This window comes from Schistosoma mansoni, chromosome W, assembly GCF_000237925.1.
Source record: "Schistosoma mansoni strain Puerto Rico chromosome W, complete genome".
Taxonomy (NCBI): domain Eukaryota; kingdom Metazoa; phylum Platyhelminthes; class Trematoda; order Strigeidida; family Schistosomatidae; genus Schistosoma; species Schistosoma mansoni.
Window position 1 is genome coordinate 30,885,304 of NC_031502.1, and position 21,778 is coordinate 30,907,081.

General features: G+C 32.8%; 1 protein-coding gene across 1 annotated transcript in view; it reads left to right on the top strand.

The window, feature by feature from the left end:
• The window catches only part of Smp_153600 (hypothetical protein), a gene marked incomplete at both ends in the record, with an annotated part of 32,198 nt that overhangs the window by 2,904 nt on the left and 7,516 nt on the right, over window positions 1-21,778 (top strand). The window contains 6 exons of the mRNA XM_018789348.1: window positions 29-49; window positions 12,055-12,139; window positions 14,051-14,500; window positions 15,341-15,507; window positions 17,909-18,125; window positions 20,659-20,930. Of these exons, the coding sequence (XP_018654800.1) occupies window positions 29-49; window positions 12,055-12,139; window positions 14,051-14,500; window positions 15,341-15,507; window positions 17,909-18,125; window positions 20,659-20,930 (1,212 nt within the window). The remainder of the gene's footprint in view (window positions 1-28; window positions 50-12,054; window positions 12,140-14,050; window positions 14,501-15,340; window positions 15,508-17,908; window positions 18,126-20,658; window positions 20,931-21,778) is intronic.

A 21,778-nucleotide genomic window follows, 5' to 3' on the forward strand; every position in this document is an offset into this window, starting at 1 on the left:
TCTCTTTTATTTCTTTTTACTGATTTAGCTCCTACTACTACCAATACCAGTAAGTAAAGTGAATTGATTAAATCTATTAAACATTTACATCTGTAATGTTTGTTATTTTTTAATAATAGGAGGTTTCTAAAAGAAATAATATTACACAGAATTGTCAAGGCAGTAATTATTCATGTAATCAATAAGGAAATCATGTATCATTTATTAAGTTGAATAATTTGGTTATTAGAATTTGACTATTGTATTCATTTTCATAATAATTTCTGATAGTAAATCATTAATTACAATGGTGGATGTGTCGCTTAATTTCGTGGATTAGTTAAAGTTAGACATTAACACCGTTGGATGCCGGCTGAGTGGTTTAGAGGTTAAATGTTCGCGCACCAGACCGATAGGTCTTGAGTTCAAATCTCGTGATGCGTGATCGTGGATGCGCACTGCTTAGGAGTCCAACGATAGGATGAAACGGCCGTCCAGTGCTTTCAGGTTTTCCATGGTGGTCTATTTTAAATTGACTCACGAACTGAACTACTAAAATAATAATCAATAGCTTAACTTCTAATATTTTATAATGACTGAGATGGCTTTATTATTTGTTGTGTTTAAGCAGGAATTTATTGAATAATCTGTAGGAAAATGTTTTACGTAACACAACAACGAGATATGAGAGAGAAATAAAAGATTAGATAAGAAGATGATATAATTAAAACTTAAAATTATGATAAATCATGCCTTTTAATGAGCTGATAGACAACTATATTTTTTAAATGTTTTTCAGAAAGATGAGCACACAGTAGAATTTGATTAAAATTTTATGTGCTAACATTAAATATACTCTGAATATAAATTTATTACCATATTGAAATTCATTTTTACATATCTTGTATACTGTAAACCAATATTTTAATATAACCTAGAGAGTAATATTATAATATGATAACCATCATAAACGGTTTTAAGGGGTCATAAATTAGTATAATGTAACTGTCTAATACTTCTTAGTGTTCAGTATGTTTCAATAAAATCTACTAACTTGGAAAATTTCATCGATCACTTATGTAAACTGACTTGTAAAACAAAGATGAATAATCGCTAGCAGTGGAATCCAGGACTCGCGTTTCGTCTTATGTGGGACTCGTCAGCTGGATGTACCTGCATCTCAGTGTTGATGTTCAATCTGAGACTAAAACCCAGTACCTTTCGCTTCAAACGCCATCGCGTTATCCACTCAGCTACTGAGTCCTGATAGCCACTTGCTTGTGCAATGAGATAAAGTTTAAATTTACTTGATATTGTTTAATTATATCTTCGCTTTAATGTTTAGGGGTGCAGTTGATCAGTCTCTTATAAAACCTATAGAAATTATTTAAACTAATAAAATGATTTTTTCCAGTTAGGTTATATATTATTATCTCTAACTAAAATGTCTTTTGAAATGGAAGGCTGAATTGTAATGATTGAGGACTGAGTTGAAGACAATCCATGTATTTTATGTACACAATTACGGGATGTCGTTGTAAAACATGAGAACCATACACTGAATATTTCATTTGCAAATTCCTACCACTTGTCCATCACATTCTGTATTATTCTTCCAGTTGATGATTCCTTCTTATTTTCTCTTCTATTATCTTCAACTTGATCTTCTTGGTTTTCTGCTGCCAGGTTTTCCACTTCTGGTTGGTATTATATACTACTTATATCGACAGACATAAATAACATACACCACAGTAATAGCAATACTGTACTCTGAATGTTAATAAAACATCTTTAATAAATATTTCAATGATTAGTTTAAAATGGTACATAAAATGTTAGATTATGCTTGTACATATCGAAACAAATGAATTTAGCTCATATTAACATTCTATTCAATTCGGTTATTTATTCTCTGAAAAAGTGGCTTACACTGAGTCACGAAACGTCAGAAAATCTAAATTTTCTACTCATTGGTATATTACAAATATAACAATTTACTTATATTCTATTCAATAGTCTTTTTCTGATACAATTAATCAGAAAAAATCAAAATTGTTGACAATTTAATTACTACGGCAGTTTAGGATAAATATTTTATCCTTTTTTGAAAAAGTGACCACAGTAATTAGTAATATCTGATCAATTTTAACAAAAAAATAAATGAAATATCCTTAGTTTAAACAAAAGTTGAAAATTATTCATTTTAATAATATTATCAGAAGGGGTTTTTTGTGTGGAGAATTCAGTATTTTCATAGTTGAAAGCATGAGTCAATTGAAGCTAGACCACCAAGGAAAACCTGGAAGCACTGGACGGCCGTTTCGTCCTATTGTGGGACTCCTCAGCAATGCGCATCCACGATCTCGCCTCACGAGATTCGAACCCAGGACCTACCAGTCTCGCGCCAGAGCACTTAACCGATAGACCTCTGAGCCGGCATCCGATGATGTTTATGTCTAATATTCAAAAGTGTAAAGTTACATATCACGTAGATGTTGTGTTAAATGTGGAAAACCTAGTTTGAATAAATATATACCTTCATTGATTTCCTATAATATTTTAGAAGTATATCTATGAGGTAGTCATTAAGAATATTGTATCCCTCATAGAGAGGTACTTAATACTATTTACTTAGAAGTAGAAATTAATTCTAAGTTTTCACTCGAAGTCGAATTGTAGTAAAGCTCTTTCACATCACTTTATTCCACTTCAGTTTACAAGAAATCTTAGTGCAACATTTTGAACTAGAAATATTGGTGGGACTACAATTTATGGACGACCTTTGAGCAACGCTAAAATGATCTTGTGATGTTCACCTACTTACTTCGGTTCAATGAGAGTTATAAATTAGTGTAAGGAATTAGAATTAATATTTACAATTAAACATTAGGTTTAGGAATTAGATTTAGTGCTTTCATCGCGAACCGACATCAGCTATAATGTCGGTTCATCCGTAAATTACAGTCTCATCGAAATATTTACATGAATGGTAAAATTAAAGTTGGAATTAGAACAAAACAGAATATTTTGGATAAAAATGGTTACTCCAAATAATTTGTAAATATTGTTATAAAAAATGTTGCTTCAAAATATCTTTTAATAACGGTAAATAAAATTTTTTATTGAAGCCAAGAATTGATTAAAGTTAAACAAACACTGAAAACTTTAAGGCACTGGGCAGTTATTTGTGCGGTCTTAGATACTCACTGTTTAAAATTTCCGTACCAGGAAAAAGTAGCTATCCAGTACCTACAGGTGTTTAGTGGTTCTCTTACTTAGATCGGTTCGTGATTTTAATAAACTTCAACAATCTCCGTTACCCTATACTGATAAAAAGTTATCCTAAACTTTTACAGGAAAGACTCAGCTTCTGAAGTTTTAATAAAAAATAATAGGGAACAGTATTCATTTTTTCTGTTACATTCCCTGTCATTTCTCAATTTAATTATTTTTGCAAAATTTATGGCCTGGTTAGGTCAAGAAAATCATTTATTAGTTAATTCAGTAGAAATAACCATAAAATCGACAAAACGAGATGTTTAACATTATAAACAGTATCCGTAAATCTATAATGTTAATATACATCCTTATTAACTAAGTAATATGGAAACAATAAGGAACACACATCCCCATTGAAATGCATACTTAAGAAAATTATTTATATGTTCTCTTCCGACGATTTTCACTTATCAGTAGTTTACAGTATTGATCTTTCTGTTTCCTGTCACATTAATCATACGTTACTTTATGTTTTAAACAAAGATGGATGAGCTGAACGAAGAATATTCTTTCAATTAATTCTTATCAGGAACTATTGTTATAAGCTCAATTCAGTATTCCAAAATGGATTGCCAAGTTTAAGGAAATTTCATCTTTTAAAATAACAGGATATAGATTCAGGGATGTTAGTAAAATTAGGTTATTAATATCGAAGTGACCAATGTATAAAGTTAGCTAAGAGGATTAATAGTGTTATTAGTATCAGATAAAATGTTTAATTGAAGAGTAAGTAATATATAGAATGGTATGAATTCAGTTAAGTGGTATTTTATTGAATTCTTCCTGTGTTTACAACTTTAGCAAATGGAATAGTGCTAAGATATCTTAGTAATCACAATAATATATGATTAAAGTAAACTTAAGTTATGAAAGTGCTAAAGGAAAAGTCGTACGTATATTAACCAAATTAAATTATCTTATAACTAAGATGACTGCTACCTTATTGAACCTGTAGTCGACCAAAATAAAAGAAGAGATAGAGCATATTATATTTCTAAATAAAACTAAGGTTTTTATTTTGAATAACTATCCTCTTTATAAATGTATTTATTCTAGTTATTATTCATACAATTTAAATTGACAAATAAATTTATCACAGGGGGTTTTTTGTGTGGAGATTTCAGTATTTTCATAGTTGAAAGCATGAGTCAATTAAAGCTGGACCACCAAGGAAAACCTGGAAGTACTGGACGGCCGTTTCAAGACTGGTAGGTCCTGGGTTCGAATCTCGTGAGGCGAGATCGTGAATGCGCACTGCTAAGGAGTGCCACAATAGGACAGAACCGCCATCCAATGCTTCCAGGTTTTCCATGGTGGTCCAGCTTCAACTGACTCATGCTTTCAACTGTGAAAATAAATTTATTCCAGTTAACAGTATACACTGATCATCCTAAATTCATATAATGAGATATTGAAAAGATATATCTACCTTAAACTTGCCTATCTACAAGGAACAATAATTTGAATTTATAACTGTAGAATATTATAACAACTTATTGAAAACAATATTTCTCATAAATATACCTTAATGTTTCTTTAATATTATTAACAGTCTCTTCCTCTATAACAAACAAATAAACTCATTATGTGTGAAAATTGTATTTGAAATAATCTCAGCGATTGAAACTTAAATAAATCATTCCAACGTTTCATCCAGCTAACTTGTCTGGGCTTCTTCAGGGAAATAATCAAAATCAAAATCATCAAAGAAATATATAGTGTTTTTTTATAACAATCATATCAAAATCGATACTACGTTAAACCAGTGATATTTGGATGTTGAATTTTTGTAAACAGGATAATATGAGTCAGTTGAATGAGAATCAAGTGAAAAGTTCAACGATGTGAATTAAAGGAGACTGGATGAATTGTGTGTATGTGTGTGTAAGAATGAGTTATTAATGAATGATATTCGGTGTTGATATGTTTCTATATGAAGTAAAAATAAAAGTGTAAATTGAAGGTTGAAAAATTGTTTCTGAATCATTGAATTGCAAGTAAAAATGAGAATCATCAAGTAGAGACTGACCAGTTGCCGTCCTAAACATCCATGGGAAGATTCAAACAAACAATACTAAGTGAATTTAAATATCAAGTACATAATTGTGATGCTAAACATAACTCAAATTGATTTTAGTCGAAATAACCATTCATGTGAGATAAACAGGTTGAATAAAGAAGGAAAGGGTCCAATTACTTGTTGATGATTATTTGCCAAATGGTTGCTAGCTGAATACCATCTTTTCTGTTTAAGCTGTTCTTATTCGCCCACATTTACAGCGCTTCTGATGTCAATCTTCGTCTTCTTATTACACTATAGAATTCATCAAAGGGACTAATTGCTTTAACTTACTCATATTATCGTACTTACAAAAATTCAACATCCAAATATCACTGGTTTAACGTAGTATCGATTTTGATATGATTGTTATAAAAAACACTATTTCTTTGATGATTTTGATTTTGATTATTACCCTGAAGAAGTCCAGACAAGTTAGCTGAACGAAACGTTGGAATGATTTATTTAAGTTTCAATCGCTGAGATTATTTCAAATATAATTTTCATATATAATGACTTCTTTATACTCGGCGCCCAATTTTTGTCAAGCTATTCGTTCTAATCTTGACGAATATTCGTATAAACAAATAAACTGTAATAATTAAACTATCACTTAAACGATTTTTATTATATTTATTATAGTATGCTTAATATGCTTGTGATCTAATTTTATCAATCATGACTGTTTCAATAGTTAAAATGAATATCTTTCTAACTGTGAGTGTAATGTACGGTAAGAAGCTACCGAAAAAAAAACCGATTCGTCAAAGTTGTGTTCTTCAATAAAATTACAGAGATAAGATCGTGATTTAAACCGTGTCATGCACTTTTTGGTTTTTACTTGTTTTCTTCCACCGTGAAAATGAAAATTTGGGGCTTCCCTTGTCATGTAGTTTGATAATTTCTGTAATGAGTGTCCCATCCATCTCCAGTGACTTCCTAATTTCCTACTGAACTGGCATCTGGCTTTTCTCTGCTACAGTAAGTTGTTACTGGTGATCTCTGATTCATAGATCCAGAGTATCTTGTGCAGACTGTTGGTTATGAACACGTGTACATTTTTGATGATGGTTGTGGTGGTTCTCCATGCTTTAACACCGTACAACAGAAGTGTTTCAATCTTCGTATTGAAAGTTGTGACTTCGGTGTTGGCTGACAGTTCTTTTGGGTTGTAGATATTCTTCAGTTTTAGCAGTGGTGCCATAGTTTTGTTAGTTCGTGCCTTCATATCTGCGTCAAATTCTAATTGTTTATTAACGATGCTGCCTAGATATATCAGGGTTTCTATCTCCTCAAAAGCTTCGTCATCAAGTCTAACAGGATTTTGCCTTTTTCAATGGGAGTGTTGAGGGGTTACTGTTATAGGAGCCATTGCTACTCTAGTTATCTTTGTCTGATTCTGTTGTTGTTCTTAGGATAAAAGGGCTAGGTCATCTGAAAAGTAAAAGTCAGCTGGCAGCAACCAAGGTGTCCATTATATCGCCTGAGATGTAGAAGTCTTAATAACCCATCTGTTTACTAGAAGAATTAACAAAGGATGATAACAGACACTCTTATCCTTACTTGGCATGCATCTGCGAACTGCCTCCATGAACGAAATTGTGTCCTCGTAGGATTTCTGTATAATATAATATCGTTTCACATATTCCATAGTGTTGGGGAATGTTCTACAATTTCTCCTATCCACGTTGTTGTGTGCTTCCTCATAATCAGGAATGATGACATGCAGCGATGAGTGTCATTCAAATGATCGTTCAACACTGATCTGCCGTGTCGTAATTTGGTCGGTATATGATCGACTCTCACGAAATCTAGATTGTTGATTTCGAAGGTGAATGTCCATTGACTTCTTTGTTTGGTTCAGCAACATTTTATTGGGAAGTTCGCTTAGTGAATATAGTAATGTGATGCCTCCTTATTCTTACTCCCAAATCTTCGTGAATAGAACGTGGCGCATGTTTGCAGTTACCTCTGTCTGACTTTAATGCTTCAGGTGGTATGTTGTCAGGTCCTACTGCTTTCCTACTCTTGATTTGTCTGATGACCATGTTGATTTCGCCGATCGTTTGTGGGATGACAACTATGGGAAGAGCTGTGTGTGTTGCTTCGATATCTTGTATGTTTAGTGTGACTGTTCTATTCAAGATTTTTCTAAAGTGTTCTACCCGCCTATTCCTCTGTTCTTGAATATAAGTGATTGGTTTTTCTTTCTTTGTCCTTGACCGTTCTCTCCGGTTTACTATCCTTGCCTGGTAGTTTCTTCGTTGTGTCATATAGTCATCTCATATTTCCTTCTCTTGAACCTTTTTCCGCTGTCGTTGCTAGGTCTTCCACGTTTTTCCGCCTTTAGATTCCAATGCTCCTCCTTACCCATTTGCTGTGTATTCTATTCGTGCCTTGGCTTTCACTATTCTTGTTCGGCTATTGTCAATTGCTGTCTTGTTCTTAACTTCTTGAGTCTTGTTCAGGGTTTCTATAGAGATCCATCTTATACGTCAATGCTTCTTGCGGCCCAGAACCTCCTGGCACGCTGAAGTTAGTGCTTCTTTTATTCCTTTCCAACTGTCCTCCATAGTAGTCTCACCTTCTGCGAGTAGATCTTGTAAGGCTTGGAGTTATCTTAGATTCGTTGAGTTTGCCATTAGGTCGCACTAAAACTTTACAATACTGTTTCTCCAGTTGTTCTGTGTTTCTTTAGTTCAAGTTGGATCCTGGTCACAACCAGTCTTCCATGAATCTCCTGAAAATTTTATTGATGTAAATATGATCAATCTGGTTCTCTGTAGTGTGATACTGTGAGACTCATGCAGCTCTGTGTAAGCGTTTGTGGGGGAATATTATGCCACCCTATAACCACTTTGTTGAATGCATATAAATCTGCAAATCTTTCGCCATTCTCATTCCTTTCTGGTAGCATATGTCATCCCATGATATCTTAATACTCGGTGTTGTCCACTTCGACTTTGACGTTCAAGTCCTCCAGCAGGATGGTCAGGTTCATTCTTGAGCACGTCTCTACGATCTATTGAAGCCTCTCATAAAACTAATTTTTATCATCTTCATTGCTGTCGTTGGTCCGTGCATAGCATTGGATAACATTGATTGTGGTCTCCTCTCTCTTTGTTGTGAAGAATGCTTTGATGATTCTGGACCCATGAGATTGCCATCCTATAGGTGCTTTTCGTGGTTCTTTTAACCAAGTCAGTACAATTCCCTTTATGTTTTCTTCTTGATGACCAGAGTACAATAGCATCTGTCTCGAAGCTGATCATTTGTGTTCAGCTTGGATTCATTGTTTTTCGTTGATTCCGAGAACCTCCAAGTTGTATCTCCTCATCTTCACAGTTATTTGATTAGCTCTCCTATTTCCCTATATTGTCTGTATATTCCATGTACCTAAATTAATTGTTGCCCTGGTTGTTAGAAGGGATGTCGGCTTTGTGATTTCCGAAGAACCTAAGCTTTGACGATGAGGTGTCATGGCTCTTGTAAATGAAGAGTTCTCATTTCTCAAATTTAGAGCTTAAATCGTTTGAATGATTGTTTTCTGGTTAGGTTTTTTTTAGCAAGGTTGTTTCTATGGGATGGAGTTACTGACCCTATGTCCAACCCTTCATTACTTGTAGTTGGAATGGGAAGTCACCCTAGAAGAGCTACAGGTAGAGTTCGAAAACTCTCAATGAGTTATAAAACCAAAGAAGACTCAGGGGTGTAATCTTTTCAAAGATCTCATTTTCAAACTTCAGATTCACAGAATGGTCATTAGGTTACTTAACAGTAATGCTCAGTTACAGAGTATAAGTTTGTGTATCTTTGGGAAAATTGTTTCCTAACAAATAATCAGGCAAAAATTTGTTGGGTTAACAAGCCGAACAGTATTGATTTGATGAGATCAGATGCCTCAACATTGATGAATAAGTAAGAAAGCATACATATGCAAGAATTGTTTTATTAAAAGATCAAAAACAATATAATAATGACAAGAAATGAAAACTTTATTTTGAGAGTAGAAGGTTGGAATACTTATCAAAATTACATTCATAAAAATCTAAGGGACTGAACAAAGGATAAATTGCTACAGCTTCTTCAGTTTCAACTAATTTCAGACAAATGTTTCAAGAATTTGGGAAAAAAGATTCGATTAATGACTCTAAAATTGCTTTCGATATGCTTCGAACTACCTATACTTTCACCACAACCGAATTATATTCAATTTAATTATCAAATTGAAAGTTTTCTGTTGTCACGTGAATTCACTACTTATTAATCATTAAATATCCTTTAGGATGAGAAACTGTCCACTAAACATCGTTTAAATTATAATGAAATTGAGGAGAATACATACAATATTTTTATGAACAGTGTCATCAGATCAGTTCTGTAAAACAATGGTGATGTAGATCTTTGAGATCAGTAATTTTTACACAAAAATAAGTTTTTAGCTTCATCGGTTAAATGGGACTATGAAATTATGGAGAAAACTAAAATGTTTGAAGAAACTTTTAATAGTGGAAATTTTTTACTTTACATTGATTCTGTTGACACCACAATAACATCTCTCAAAACTGTTCTTATTAATTTACCAAATAGGCCAATCAAGCATACTAGATACAACAGCGGCAACGACAGTTAGCGAAAATATGACGGAAGCAGTAGTGTTAACAACTGTATCAACCGTGGAATCAGCAACAAATGCAACACAAATATCTTTGCTTCTGAGATCTACAACAAATACACTTTCAAATACTTCATCTGTTGATCCTATGCTAGCGACTACATCTAGTCCTACTACTACTGATATTAATACAACTACCATTAGTCCCACTGTTGTTGCTACAACAACTACTACTGTTAGTCCTACTACTTCTACTACTAATACTTCGACTACAACCATCATTATGGTGACGACAAAGAATACTACCACTACTAATACTACTTCTAACACCAATGCACTTCTTACTGTGATCAATACCACTGTTAGTCCTACTGTTACTACTACTACTACCGCTAGCACCTCGGCGATAAGAAATACTACCATTACTAATACTAATTCCACGACTAACACAACTATTATTAATCCTACCTCTAACGTGACTACTACCACTATTATTCCTGCCAATACCACCATGGTAACTACTACTATAACTCCTAAAACTACTATTACTAATACTACGGCGACGACAAGTAATACAACCATTACTACTACTACTACTACTAATAAAGCTACAACTGTCAATCCAACTACTAGTACTACTACTGCTGTTACTACCACTACTAGTTTGAAGGGAACGAATACTGCAACTACCAATACTACTTCCACGACTAACACAACTAATATTAGTCCTACTATTACTACTGCGACTACTACCACTACTGTCAAACCTACTACAAATACTATTATTTCCAATACTTCTAGCGGTAAACAATGAATAATACTGCATTGTTCTTAATATTTAACTAGTGTGTATAAGATATCGTTTTTATGAAAGAGAAGTATAAAATAGTGGGTGATTAACTCTCTACCAAATGAAATCTTTGAAAGTGATGTTGTGCAATTCTTCAGAAATTTGTGGAAAATTCTGAGTATTACTGTTAATATAAATCTAGTCGGTTGAATATGTTCTTAAAGATAGTTGCAAGTAAAAATGATTCGCTTATGAAACGATTATCAATTCATTGGCTTTTGAAAAAGCAAAACAGTAAATACACTGTCAAATACTATGAAACATATTAGTTTAAAACCCAACAATCCAATCTTGAACATTTACATGGAGTTACGAGAAACATTTAACTGTTGAACATATCCTTTTCAATTGCTTGTCACTAGGCCTCATCATTATTTTCTCTTCAAATTCAATTTTATGTTTCAGACATTACTGTAGAAGATATCATTTGATTATGAATGAAATCTAGTTGGATTTGTGGATATTTAAGTAGCAAAAAATAATTTTAAGGAAAAATCACCGTCATTTACCGATATCTTGTGTAGAATTATTTAAATAACCCCTAAATCTATAATTATAAATTGACCATTGATTAATCAGAACAACCGTAAATTGTCAAGTAGCAAAACATTTCATAATAAGAAAATATCAATCGATTGTACAAAATATCTGTATATTGAATACTTCCCCACAAAATACTTTATCTGATGATAATCACAGGACAAATAGTGACTGATAGTGAGATGGATTCCACCGAATCTAGTAAATTACCTTGTCAGTTCCATCAAGTTGAATATGAAAGAAATGGTAGCAAGTGACATTAAATAAAAGTCACTTTAAAACGTGAATATCTCAAACTAGAAAGTCTGCACCAATGGAACGAGATCTGAAAATCCTTAACTCGTTCGTACGTAGTGTCATGGATGTTGAAGAGTCTCTAGATCAGAAGAAACATCAATCTATTAAGCAGAGAATTCTATTGGTTTTCTAACTGAATTTGATTATTACTAATAACTGTATTGTCTTAAATCATTTTAAATGATTAATTTTTTGAATTAATGTTAATTTTTACATTTAACATTAGGTGTTACCTATACGAATAAGTCTACCACCAACACTACCAATTGGACCATCATCAGCAACACCACAAATACAACCACTACTACTAACACTACCAGTCCGATAACCACCAACAGTACCACAAATGCAACCACCACTTCTAACACCAAAAATTCTACTACCACTATCAGTCCCATCACAACCGTCATTGGAATCGTGTCCCCTGTTATTAAGTTACCATCTTTTGAAGATGATACAGGTCCAAAACCAATTGAACTTCCAGTTCCAAAATATGAACTACCCAATGAAGACTTAGTAGGTAAGAAGATTTTTACGAATTAGAAGTTTATCGTAGTTGTTATCTTTAAAAACACTAATAATTTTTAATGAATAATTTAAAATTCTCTAAAATTTTCTCGGTATTAGATTAAAATGTTTACATTAAACGGTAGCATCATAGTGCCTTATTCATCAATGGGTTTTGCTATAGTAATAAGTTATTTGTAATGATGTTTAAATATTTCTGCTAGAAATCCACTCGTGATTTATAGTTATCAGTTAACCAACTTCGAGTGGTTAGATAGTGTGTTTGCTTCTCGTATAATATGTATCCATCAGTGGTTAGTATATATGTACTAGTATTCCATTATCTTTTTAGATGATATAATGATATATCTGTTATCTATCAAGGTATGTTTGTTTTATACGATTAATAGTTGTAACTGAATTGAGAATAATAGATCAACTTCAAATTGAAAACAATAATTCGAAGCTGAGTGAAGACAGCAGGAAGATTTGGCTGTTCTAGGTGTTTTATTATCCTCATTATTTTGTTGCTGTTTTTTGATGATTCTAAACAGACATTTACTGGTAAATTTTATTCAATGTAAGATTTACATTCCACAGAATAAGGATAATAGTCTCACAAAATATATCAGTAGACTCCTCATACAAGTTTATTGTTAGTGCTGGTAATCTTAACGTCTTCAAAGTGGTAGTTATTTAAGATTTTATTCTGAAGACTTTTATAATCTCAGTTGTTACATCATGAAATATCACAATACAAGTGATCTTAATGATAACAGTAAACGACATGGAATTATCTGTACATTGCAATATCATCCCATTATTGTCTACATACTGATTATGAAAAATATTTTCGGTTTACTGACATGACCCACTTTGATGACTGAGTTATTTTAACCACTAAAATATGTGGTTATTTGCCCCCCGTTACACAAGAGGTAACTTATGTAACTCAGTGATTACAGATTAGGTTGTGTTGATTGTGATACATTCTATAATGAGAAGTCTTCCAGCGAGATCTCGACTCGTGCAAAGGAACACTTAAATTTCAGGAAAAGACCTCCCAACAATCCTGTAGATATTAAGACCGTTGGATGCCGGCTCAGTGGTCTACAGGTTGAGCGTTCATGTGCCAGCCCGAAGGTTACGGGTTCGAGTCCCACATACAGGATCGTGGATGCGCACTGATGAGGAGTCCCACAGTAGGACGAAACGGCCATCAAGTACTTCCAGGTTCTCAATGGTGGTCTTACATTGATCCATTCATGATATCAATGAAAAGAAATATGACCTTATTTACTCTCCACACACACACACACCTATTTTCATACCCACTACTTGATTTTACAAATGCATACATTTTTCATACTAACACTCTGATACATAAATTACCAAAGTGACAGGTCACACAAATTCTCATTGACTAAGAATAACTAGACATTGACATTAACATATTCAAACCTACTATGATTTTGATTGTATTAAAAATACTCTGCATTGTTTCCTTTGTACCATTTAGACTCGTGTTAATTTTATTCGGTTATTCATTTACTCTGAAGAAGTGGCTTATATTAAGCCGCGAAAAGTCCGGAGTACAGTTTTTCTACTCATTGCGGTATAACAAAAATATATTTATTATTCCGTAATTTAATGATAAACCGTACATTTCTAGGAAAGAGTACTCAATAGTAGAACATAATAAAAGTCACGAATGATGAAAATGTTGTATCTGTATTCAATATTCAACCGTTGGTAAAAATAAATCAGAATTTTAAATTTGATAGGTAATGCTCATATAGTTTTGAAGAAAGTATATAAGTGTTGAACTGTAACAACTTAGTACTATTCGTTACACTCTGCCAACCACAATGCTTTATATTGACCAGGGTTTTCATGTTACTATTATTCTTTCCTTTGCGTACAGATGTTCGATATGAAAACACTGCAAACCACTATTGGTCATTTAAAAGAGTGCTTGAGAAATCATTTATCTTTGATCGTGCTCCAGACCGTAATATACTGACGCGATCGATATACGACAGATTATCGTTTTTCGACAGTAAACTAAGTACCGCAGGTCCAATTTACAATGACTTAAATAACATGCAGAAAACTTTATTTAAATCCTTAAATGGAACCCTGCCAGAAGGAAGATTAACTAGTCCTGGCATTCATAAAACTCAAGATAGTATACACATTAATTCAAATGAGAATGAAAGTTGTATTTGCTTGCTGGATGACATTACACGTGAACGATATTACTTTAAACAATGTTTATTGGATATTAATGAATGTGATTATGGGTTGAGTTTGTCCGTTTGGCTTCAATTCACCACCGAAACATTCAGTCCAAAAGAAGTCCTTATATCAACAGGTAAGCTTTAAATGTAATCGGCCAATCTATGATTGATGAGCTGTATTGGTATTTAAAAGTATTTATTATTATGAACAATGTACTCGCAGATATACTTTTCAAGGCATACGTAGAAACCAATAAACTTCATGAACTAGTTGAAGTTAGACACTGATGCTATTGGGCCTAGGCTCAATAGTCATAAAGTTAAGTTTTCGTACACAAGACCAAAGACCCAGGTTTCGATTCTTGGGTGTCGGGCCATGGATGTGAACTGGTTAGGAGTCCCATGCTAGAACTAAACGACTGACTAATGGTTTCAGGTTTTCAGCGGTGATCTAGCTGAGATTTGTTATTGAGTAAACTGTGAAAATTCCATAATCTCGAAAAGTCTCTTATATTTATAACGATAAAGGTCAACTTGACAAAAGTCCAAGTAAACAAAGTGAAAAATTGAATAATTTTTACAGCCTAGGCTGATGTGACAATTCCTTATTTTTTGAAAGGGGTTTTGTGTAAAGCTTAGTAGTTCTTAATAGTTGAATTCAAGAGTCGATGTAAGCTAGACAATCATTTTAATCCTGGAAGCACTGGATGGCCGTTTCGTCCTAGTATGAAACTCCTCAGCAGTGCATAACTACGATCCCGTATGCAGAAATCGAACCCAGAACCATCGATCTTGCACGCGAACGCTTAACCCCAATTTTGTTGGATTAACTACTTCATAACTTTAAATAATCATAAATGCCATGGAGCCAGTGATTGATAAATTCTGAGAGCCTAATCATGAATAATATATTTAAGGTGATTGAAACATTTATTTAATTTGTATTATTCACTTCCTACATATTTTAACTATAGCTCCAGAAAAAGGAAAAGGCTTTTCTCTTTCAATTAACAACGGGATGTTGCAATTTGAATTGAGGACAGCAGATACCCTGTGGAAAGTTAGCAGTCCAATTACAAAGACACTTAATCAATGGATAAATATTGGTGTTGCATGGGGCAAAAGTGCACAAAATATAAAAGTAAGTATTTGATTAAATAAGACCATCGTAAAATTGGTTATTATAACAACGTCTAACGTAGCAAGAACCAACTTGCCAGAATAAAATCAATTTGTTTTTATCCATCATAAACAACACACACATTCCTTTAGATTGTTGTGTATTGTTATTATTGCAAGTTTAGGCATTTAAAGTAGAGAACCCCAATAAATACTAACTAATCTGATTAAAATGATTGTTTAAATAATCAGTCAATAGAAATCAACTAAAATCAACTAAATGAGTGAAAGTAAGTGGGTAAGCAAAACTAAGATGTTCCACTGTGTTAAGTCATTTCATTACAGTTATCTTTAATCTGACAAAAAGAGATTTACTACATTTGCTCTGTTTAGAATAAATTGAATCTATCTTACAAGTACTGGTTTTCTTACATTGTTCTAATAAACATCAGTTGAATTTTTGCATACACTCCTACAAACTGATGTTACTAATTATCTTTCAAAATCTTTCATAAATATGAAATTCTTAAAAGCATTCTAAAGTCAGTAATTTTGGTAAGGTTTAGAATTTTCTACCAATTAGTGTGGTTTGAGAATGATAGTTATGAATGAGTTTTGATTAATATACAACAACATCTTTCGAAGGAATGAACTTTAACCTTCAAGGTCTAAATGAGATTAAAATGCTTTTTGGATTACATAATCGAATCTATGCTCAGTATTCTTCTACTTCATTCAATGTGAGAGACTTTATTTAGTATTTCGTCAACTAAAAGATGTCACTTTTCATTATGAACTTGTAAAGCTGAAGATAGTCTTAAAATCTTAAAGACTTTTGGCTATGGGGTGTCAGTTGTAGTTTACAATGAGAATAAGATAACTTTAAGCAGATTTCTACAAATCACCCAGGTAACTTTACTATCTGTAAGAATATTAAATTTTGCGTAAACCTGTAGAATGTAAGTCGAAATTTTTCAAACAAATCTGAAAAGCTTTGGAAGTCATAAGATCTGTTAGAATAGCAATTATTAGTTATACATTGTTTCGATTTCTAGATTTCAGTAACTTTTATCCTCAGAATTTGTAACTGAATAATGCAACAGAAGTAAAACTAAGTGTATGATATTACTGAATATAAAATAAGCTCCCATGCAAAAACCATATTTATTTAAAAAGGTGAATACTCTCCAAAAAGAAATAATTTTATGGCTCCATATACTATAGAACTACAAAGTTATTTAGTTAAGTAATTAAGAGAGAATGTATATGAATAATATAAACTCTATTGATACGATTGAAAAACTTACAATTAAAGTTGTAAACAATAAATAACTAGGTAATTTATACAGATCATATATGTTCATCCAATAATTAGATCCACAATCAACAGATTTTCAATGCAATGATTTGATAAAATGACATTTCCCTTCAGGCATTGTTGAGTCTGGTCGGTTTGTTACTAGCTTCGGCTGGTCGGCTGATGGCTTGATTTTGTCATGTTGGCGGTCACGTGTGTGCCTTGCATTGGGCTAATAGTCTGTGGTGTAGTGGTAGACGACCCACCTGACTAGTCTTGAAACACGGACCAAGGAGTTTAACATGTGCACGAGTCATTAGGTGTTACGAAACCCAAAGGCGAAGTGAAGGTAAAGGTTCGGCTTGTCCGGACTAAGGTGACATGGTCTGTTGTACATAAAGTAGTAACAAAATAATGGATTTATTACTAGCATACTTGGAAAATAGTCTATTAATGGCAAATGTAATCATAAAATCAACTAATTTACTATATAATCTTAAAAACTATTAGATTTATCTTATTTTTTAAGTAATTAATATTGTGGTGTAGTAGTATAGTACAAAATAACCACGAACTATTATTTCACATCAATTAACATTAACACTAAAAATTACCCATTCACCTTAGACATAAGAGTTATCACTATACCAATAGTCCTATGGCGATGTAATGCCATGGGATATTTAATATTATCTTAACACTGATTTAAGTATAAACTCTAGAGATCAAGACTATTTTTTAACATTGAACATTATCAAATACAGTTTGACCTCCTTTTACAGATGTTTGTACACCGATTGCAATCATTTTTATTCATAATTTGGCTTATGTCCCGTCTTGTTTTAAGTTGGTGAGCAGGATATATTCATTGGTTGAATGTTTAGTGAATGTGTATGTATTTGGAACTTGACGGAAACATAAATAGTGGGTAGTTCATCTTAAATGAGATAAATTAGAAATCTAGAATTTATGTATGAAACAACAGATAAATTTATCAAATGTAATATGTGACATCCTTAAGTTAAAACTACTGTCTTTAATTCAGTTTTGTAATATAATATTTTGTAATGAATTGTTCATTCCAAGAATTAATTTATTAGACGAACTGTACTTTTTTCTAACTCAGCTGGTGATAAATGGGAAGTTAGTTGCTATGAAAAATAATTATCAAGGTGCTCAATATTTGGGTAGTAATTCAACACCAACATCAATTTGGGTCGGTTGTGATAGAGGATTAGATGGAGAGAAAATCGCCTCCTCTGTTAATCCAGGAATTAGAATAGTAACAGTTGCCTTATGGTATTGGCCCATCCAATTAAATGAATTGTTTAGCGGAGGCTTAGGTAAGTTGAGTATCTATTGCAATAATGAAAGTGATTGTTCTGGAGAAACAATTTTCAATTTAATCTTCATTCTAAATTGCTATGATAACTTTTAAAATAAATAATATCAATGTGTGGTAAATGAATCAGTTGACTAGATTATTTCTTTTATTTCATGGCTTCTCGATTCTGAACTCTTAAAAACTACGTATATTTTTACAAGAGAAGATATATATGAAGTATTCAGCTCGTCCTAAATTCATTTACTGACATTTAACAAAAATAGAATTCAAAAGAACTGTTTCTCAAAGACTTCATCAAAATGCAATGTCTATTCCCAGTGAGATAATAAAAATTGAGTGAAGAAATACTTCTTTTCAATTAGTTTCTAATCAGGGCTGTAGATGAATATATAGATTATGCAATTAGGTACAGAATCGATACCAAACAGGTGACGGTGAGTCAGTTTGACGACATAGCAATGGGTTAGTAAACTAATGTCGTAGGGCGTCCAAAAAAATGGTATCAAAGCTTTTGTCCTGGGCAATCCTTTTCAGGTCTTTCTAGTTGCTATTCATCCTTCTCATGTCTGCTTCCAATTCCCTACGTACTGTGTATTTCGGTCTTCCTCATTTTCGTTTCCCATCAGGATTCCAAGCTAGGGTTGGCCTCATAATACAGTTTGGTGATTTCCGTAGGGTATGTCCTATCCACCTGACCGTTCTTTCCTTAATTTCTCTTTTGCTGGAAGTTGATTTGTTCTTTCCCATAGTAGATTCTTGTTGATGATATCCTGTCAACAGACGTTTAGTATCATGCATAGACAATTGTTTATAAATACTTTTACTCTTTTGATGATGGTTGTGGCAGTACTCCAAGTTTCATATCCGTACAGTAGAACTGCCTTAACGTTCGTATTGAAGATTCTGACTTCAATATCAGTTGACAGTTGCTTTAAGTTCCATATGTTCTTCAACTGCAGGAATGTTGTCCTTGTTTTGCCAATCCTAGCCTTTACATCTGCATCGGATCCTTTTTGTTTATTGATGGTACTGACCAGGTAAGTGAGAGTTTCCACATGTTCCAGAGCTTCTCCATCAAATGTGGTTGGGTTGGTGTTCTCCGTGTTGCATCTGAGGATCTTGGTTTTTCCCTTATGTATGTTGAGGTCTACTGATGCAGAGGCTGCTGCTACACTAGATTTCTTCATCTGCATTTGTTCGTGTGTATGGGATAGAAGGGCCTTTGGATCATAAAGGATGATTAAAACGACCTTTGATATCATTAAGTGACCTATTATTTCTACTAGATATCACACTGTCGTTCTTACTGTATCTTTCACAACAGATATCCCCGATAAAAATTACGTGTTTAAAAATCATTCAGTCTGCTGTAATTGTTGACGTCAGTTGTATAAATAACAAATATTTACTATTTAATTGTATAATTAGTGTTCTAAAGTTCAGTAAGTCATGAAATAAAGTCTGTGAACATTCAGACATCAGGTTCCTAGAGTATGTATTACAGGATGAAAATTCACATAACAATGTCATCGTTATTTGATAGGTTACACAAAACGAAGAGCACGCTATTGATTCTGTTGTCATGTAGCACCAAAACTCTATCATAACCAGTTCAAAACTAAAATATTTTGATGAAATACATACTGATATTATCAGAATAGTCATTAAAGAATGATACAATCCAACGATTATGTAAGCTTGTGCACTGGTTGCCAGTTGTGACTCAATAGCGTACTCCATTCAGTTTATTTACCTCTGTAAAAAATAAATTCCATGCGTATCTTGTTATATCGAGTGAGTGTGCGTACGTGTCCTGTTTATTATATGAACGTGTTGATTGCCGCCTATTAGAGAGGAGTGAATTATAGATCAGAGCAATGATACACAAAAGCCGTATGAGCATTCTTGAGTACTTATCAGTCCTGCTTTCTGCCTAGCCCAGCCAGTTAAGTCCAGAACACCAATAACAGTCTCTGCAATATGAATTATTACTCTCAAACATACTGGGTATATATACCAAACAAACAGACCACATAGTACCATAAAATAGAAAATAACATTTGTACAAGATTTGGCCAAATGTGGCTGTGAATAGGAGGAACAGTAATTAATGGACTAGGGATAACTCAAGAATGGTAAATCATATAACAATGGTCTATAGGTCAAAATAGAGCTTATAATAAGAGGAACACGAATACGGATACTTTAGTTACTTAACAATTATAGAATAGGAAATAAACATATCATATTGGTCCATAAATAGTTCTCAAAGTTACCATTCATAAATCTCCACGGGATATAACATATCTGTTATTTTCTATCGATGAATCCCATGACGTAAATTTCAATAACTAATATATTTCATGTCACAGTAAGTGGACAAATTTGTTCCAGAAAAATTTTATCATCCAATCTTTCTGTGTCTTCAGTTCAAACGTTCGTAACTGTAACAGAATTCATCATTCTCTTCATATCATTTGTTTACTTTTTCCATTTAATTTTATTTTCATACCTTTTCATCTGTTTTACAGAACATTATTTGTTAACAGAAAAAGTTACAAAACCATTAGTTCCTCAACCAGTTAAAATCACAAATTATGCAGACTATACAAATGAAGTTGAAGAACTTATACCGGACGAACAAATTAGTGAAATTTTAAATCCAATTTATTTAATGGCAGATTATTACAATCCTTTATTAGTTTTACCAATAAATTATATAAGAAATGATATTGAACTGGTAGCTGACCGTTCTGGACTGAAAACCGCTTATCAATTAACATCAAATAGAAGTTGTTTTGAAGTTAGTGGCATGATATCATATAACTTATAAATGATCGATTTATATTAAAATGAGAATAGACTCATTGTTGAGACAATGAAATAACATGTAATGAACAAAAATTTGATCAATTATGCAGAGATAAGAGTTAAACAGACATAACAAGACAGTGCAACTACTAAGTAAATTTAATTTCACTTTAGTGGTGACAATGTCATATGTAACACTATTTGCATGTGTAATGCTCAATTGGCTTGTGCTTCGTACTAGGATCCCAAGTCCGACTACGCATAGGGAGAACATGAAAACTAGTGAGATAGATTCATTTGACTCCAGAAATAAATTTTAGAGTCCTGGATTCCACTGCTAGCAACCATCCATCTTTGCTCATAAACCTTGCGACTTCAGGCAATATCGAGGCAATCCACTAGTACTTTTGATAAATACCATGTTCATTTAATTTCTTTTTAAAGATTTTAGTGAAAATTATAATAGTAATTGTGATATATTTTGACATCATACACTACTCTATAATTTCGGAAATGTAGATTATTCTTTATTAACTAGTTATATGGAGTTTCACTATTGAAATTTAAAATTTATCAGTAAAAAGATTTGGTTAACTGACAATAATCATTAAGATCTTTCAATTCCATTGATTATTTATCACCACATAATTCAACAATGAATTCAAAAGGGTTTTTACGAAGTTTCTCTCTTCTATAGTCTTATAATTTAACTGTAAAGCTTAATAATAGATTTATCCCTGAGTTTTGTTTAATCACTGGTGATTTATAGACCGTCATTAACAGAATACATGAAAAACAAAGTAAATATACCCTATTCAGTGATGTGATTATTATCAACTT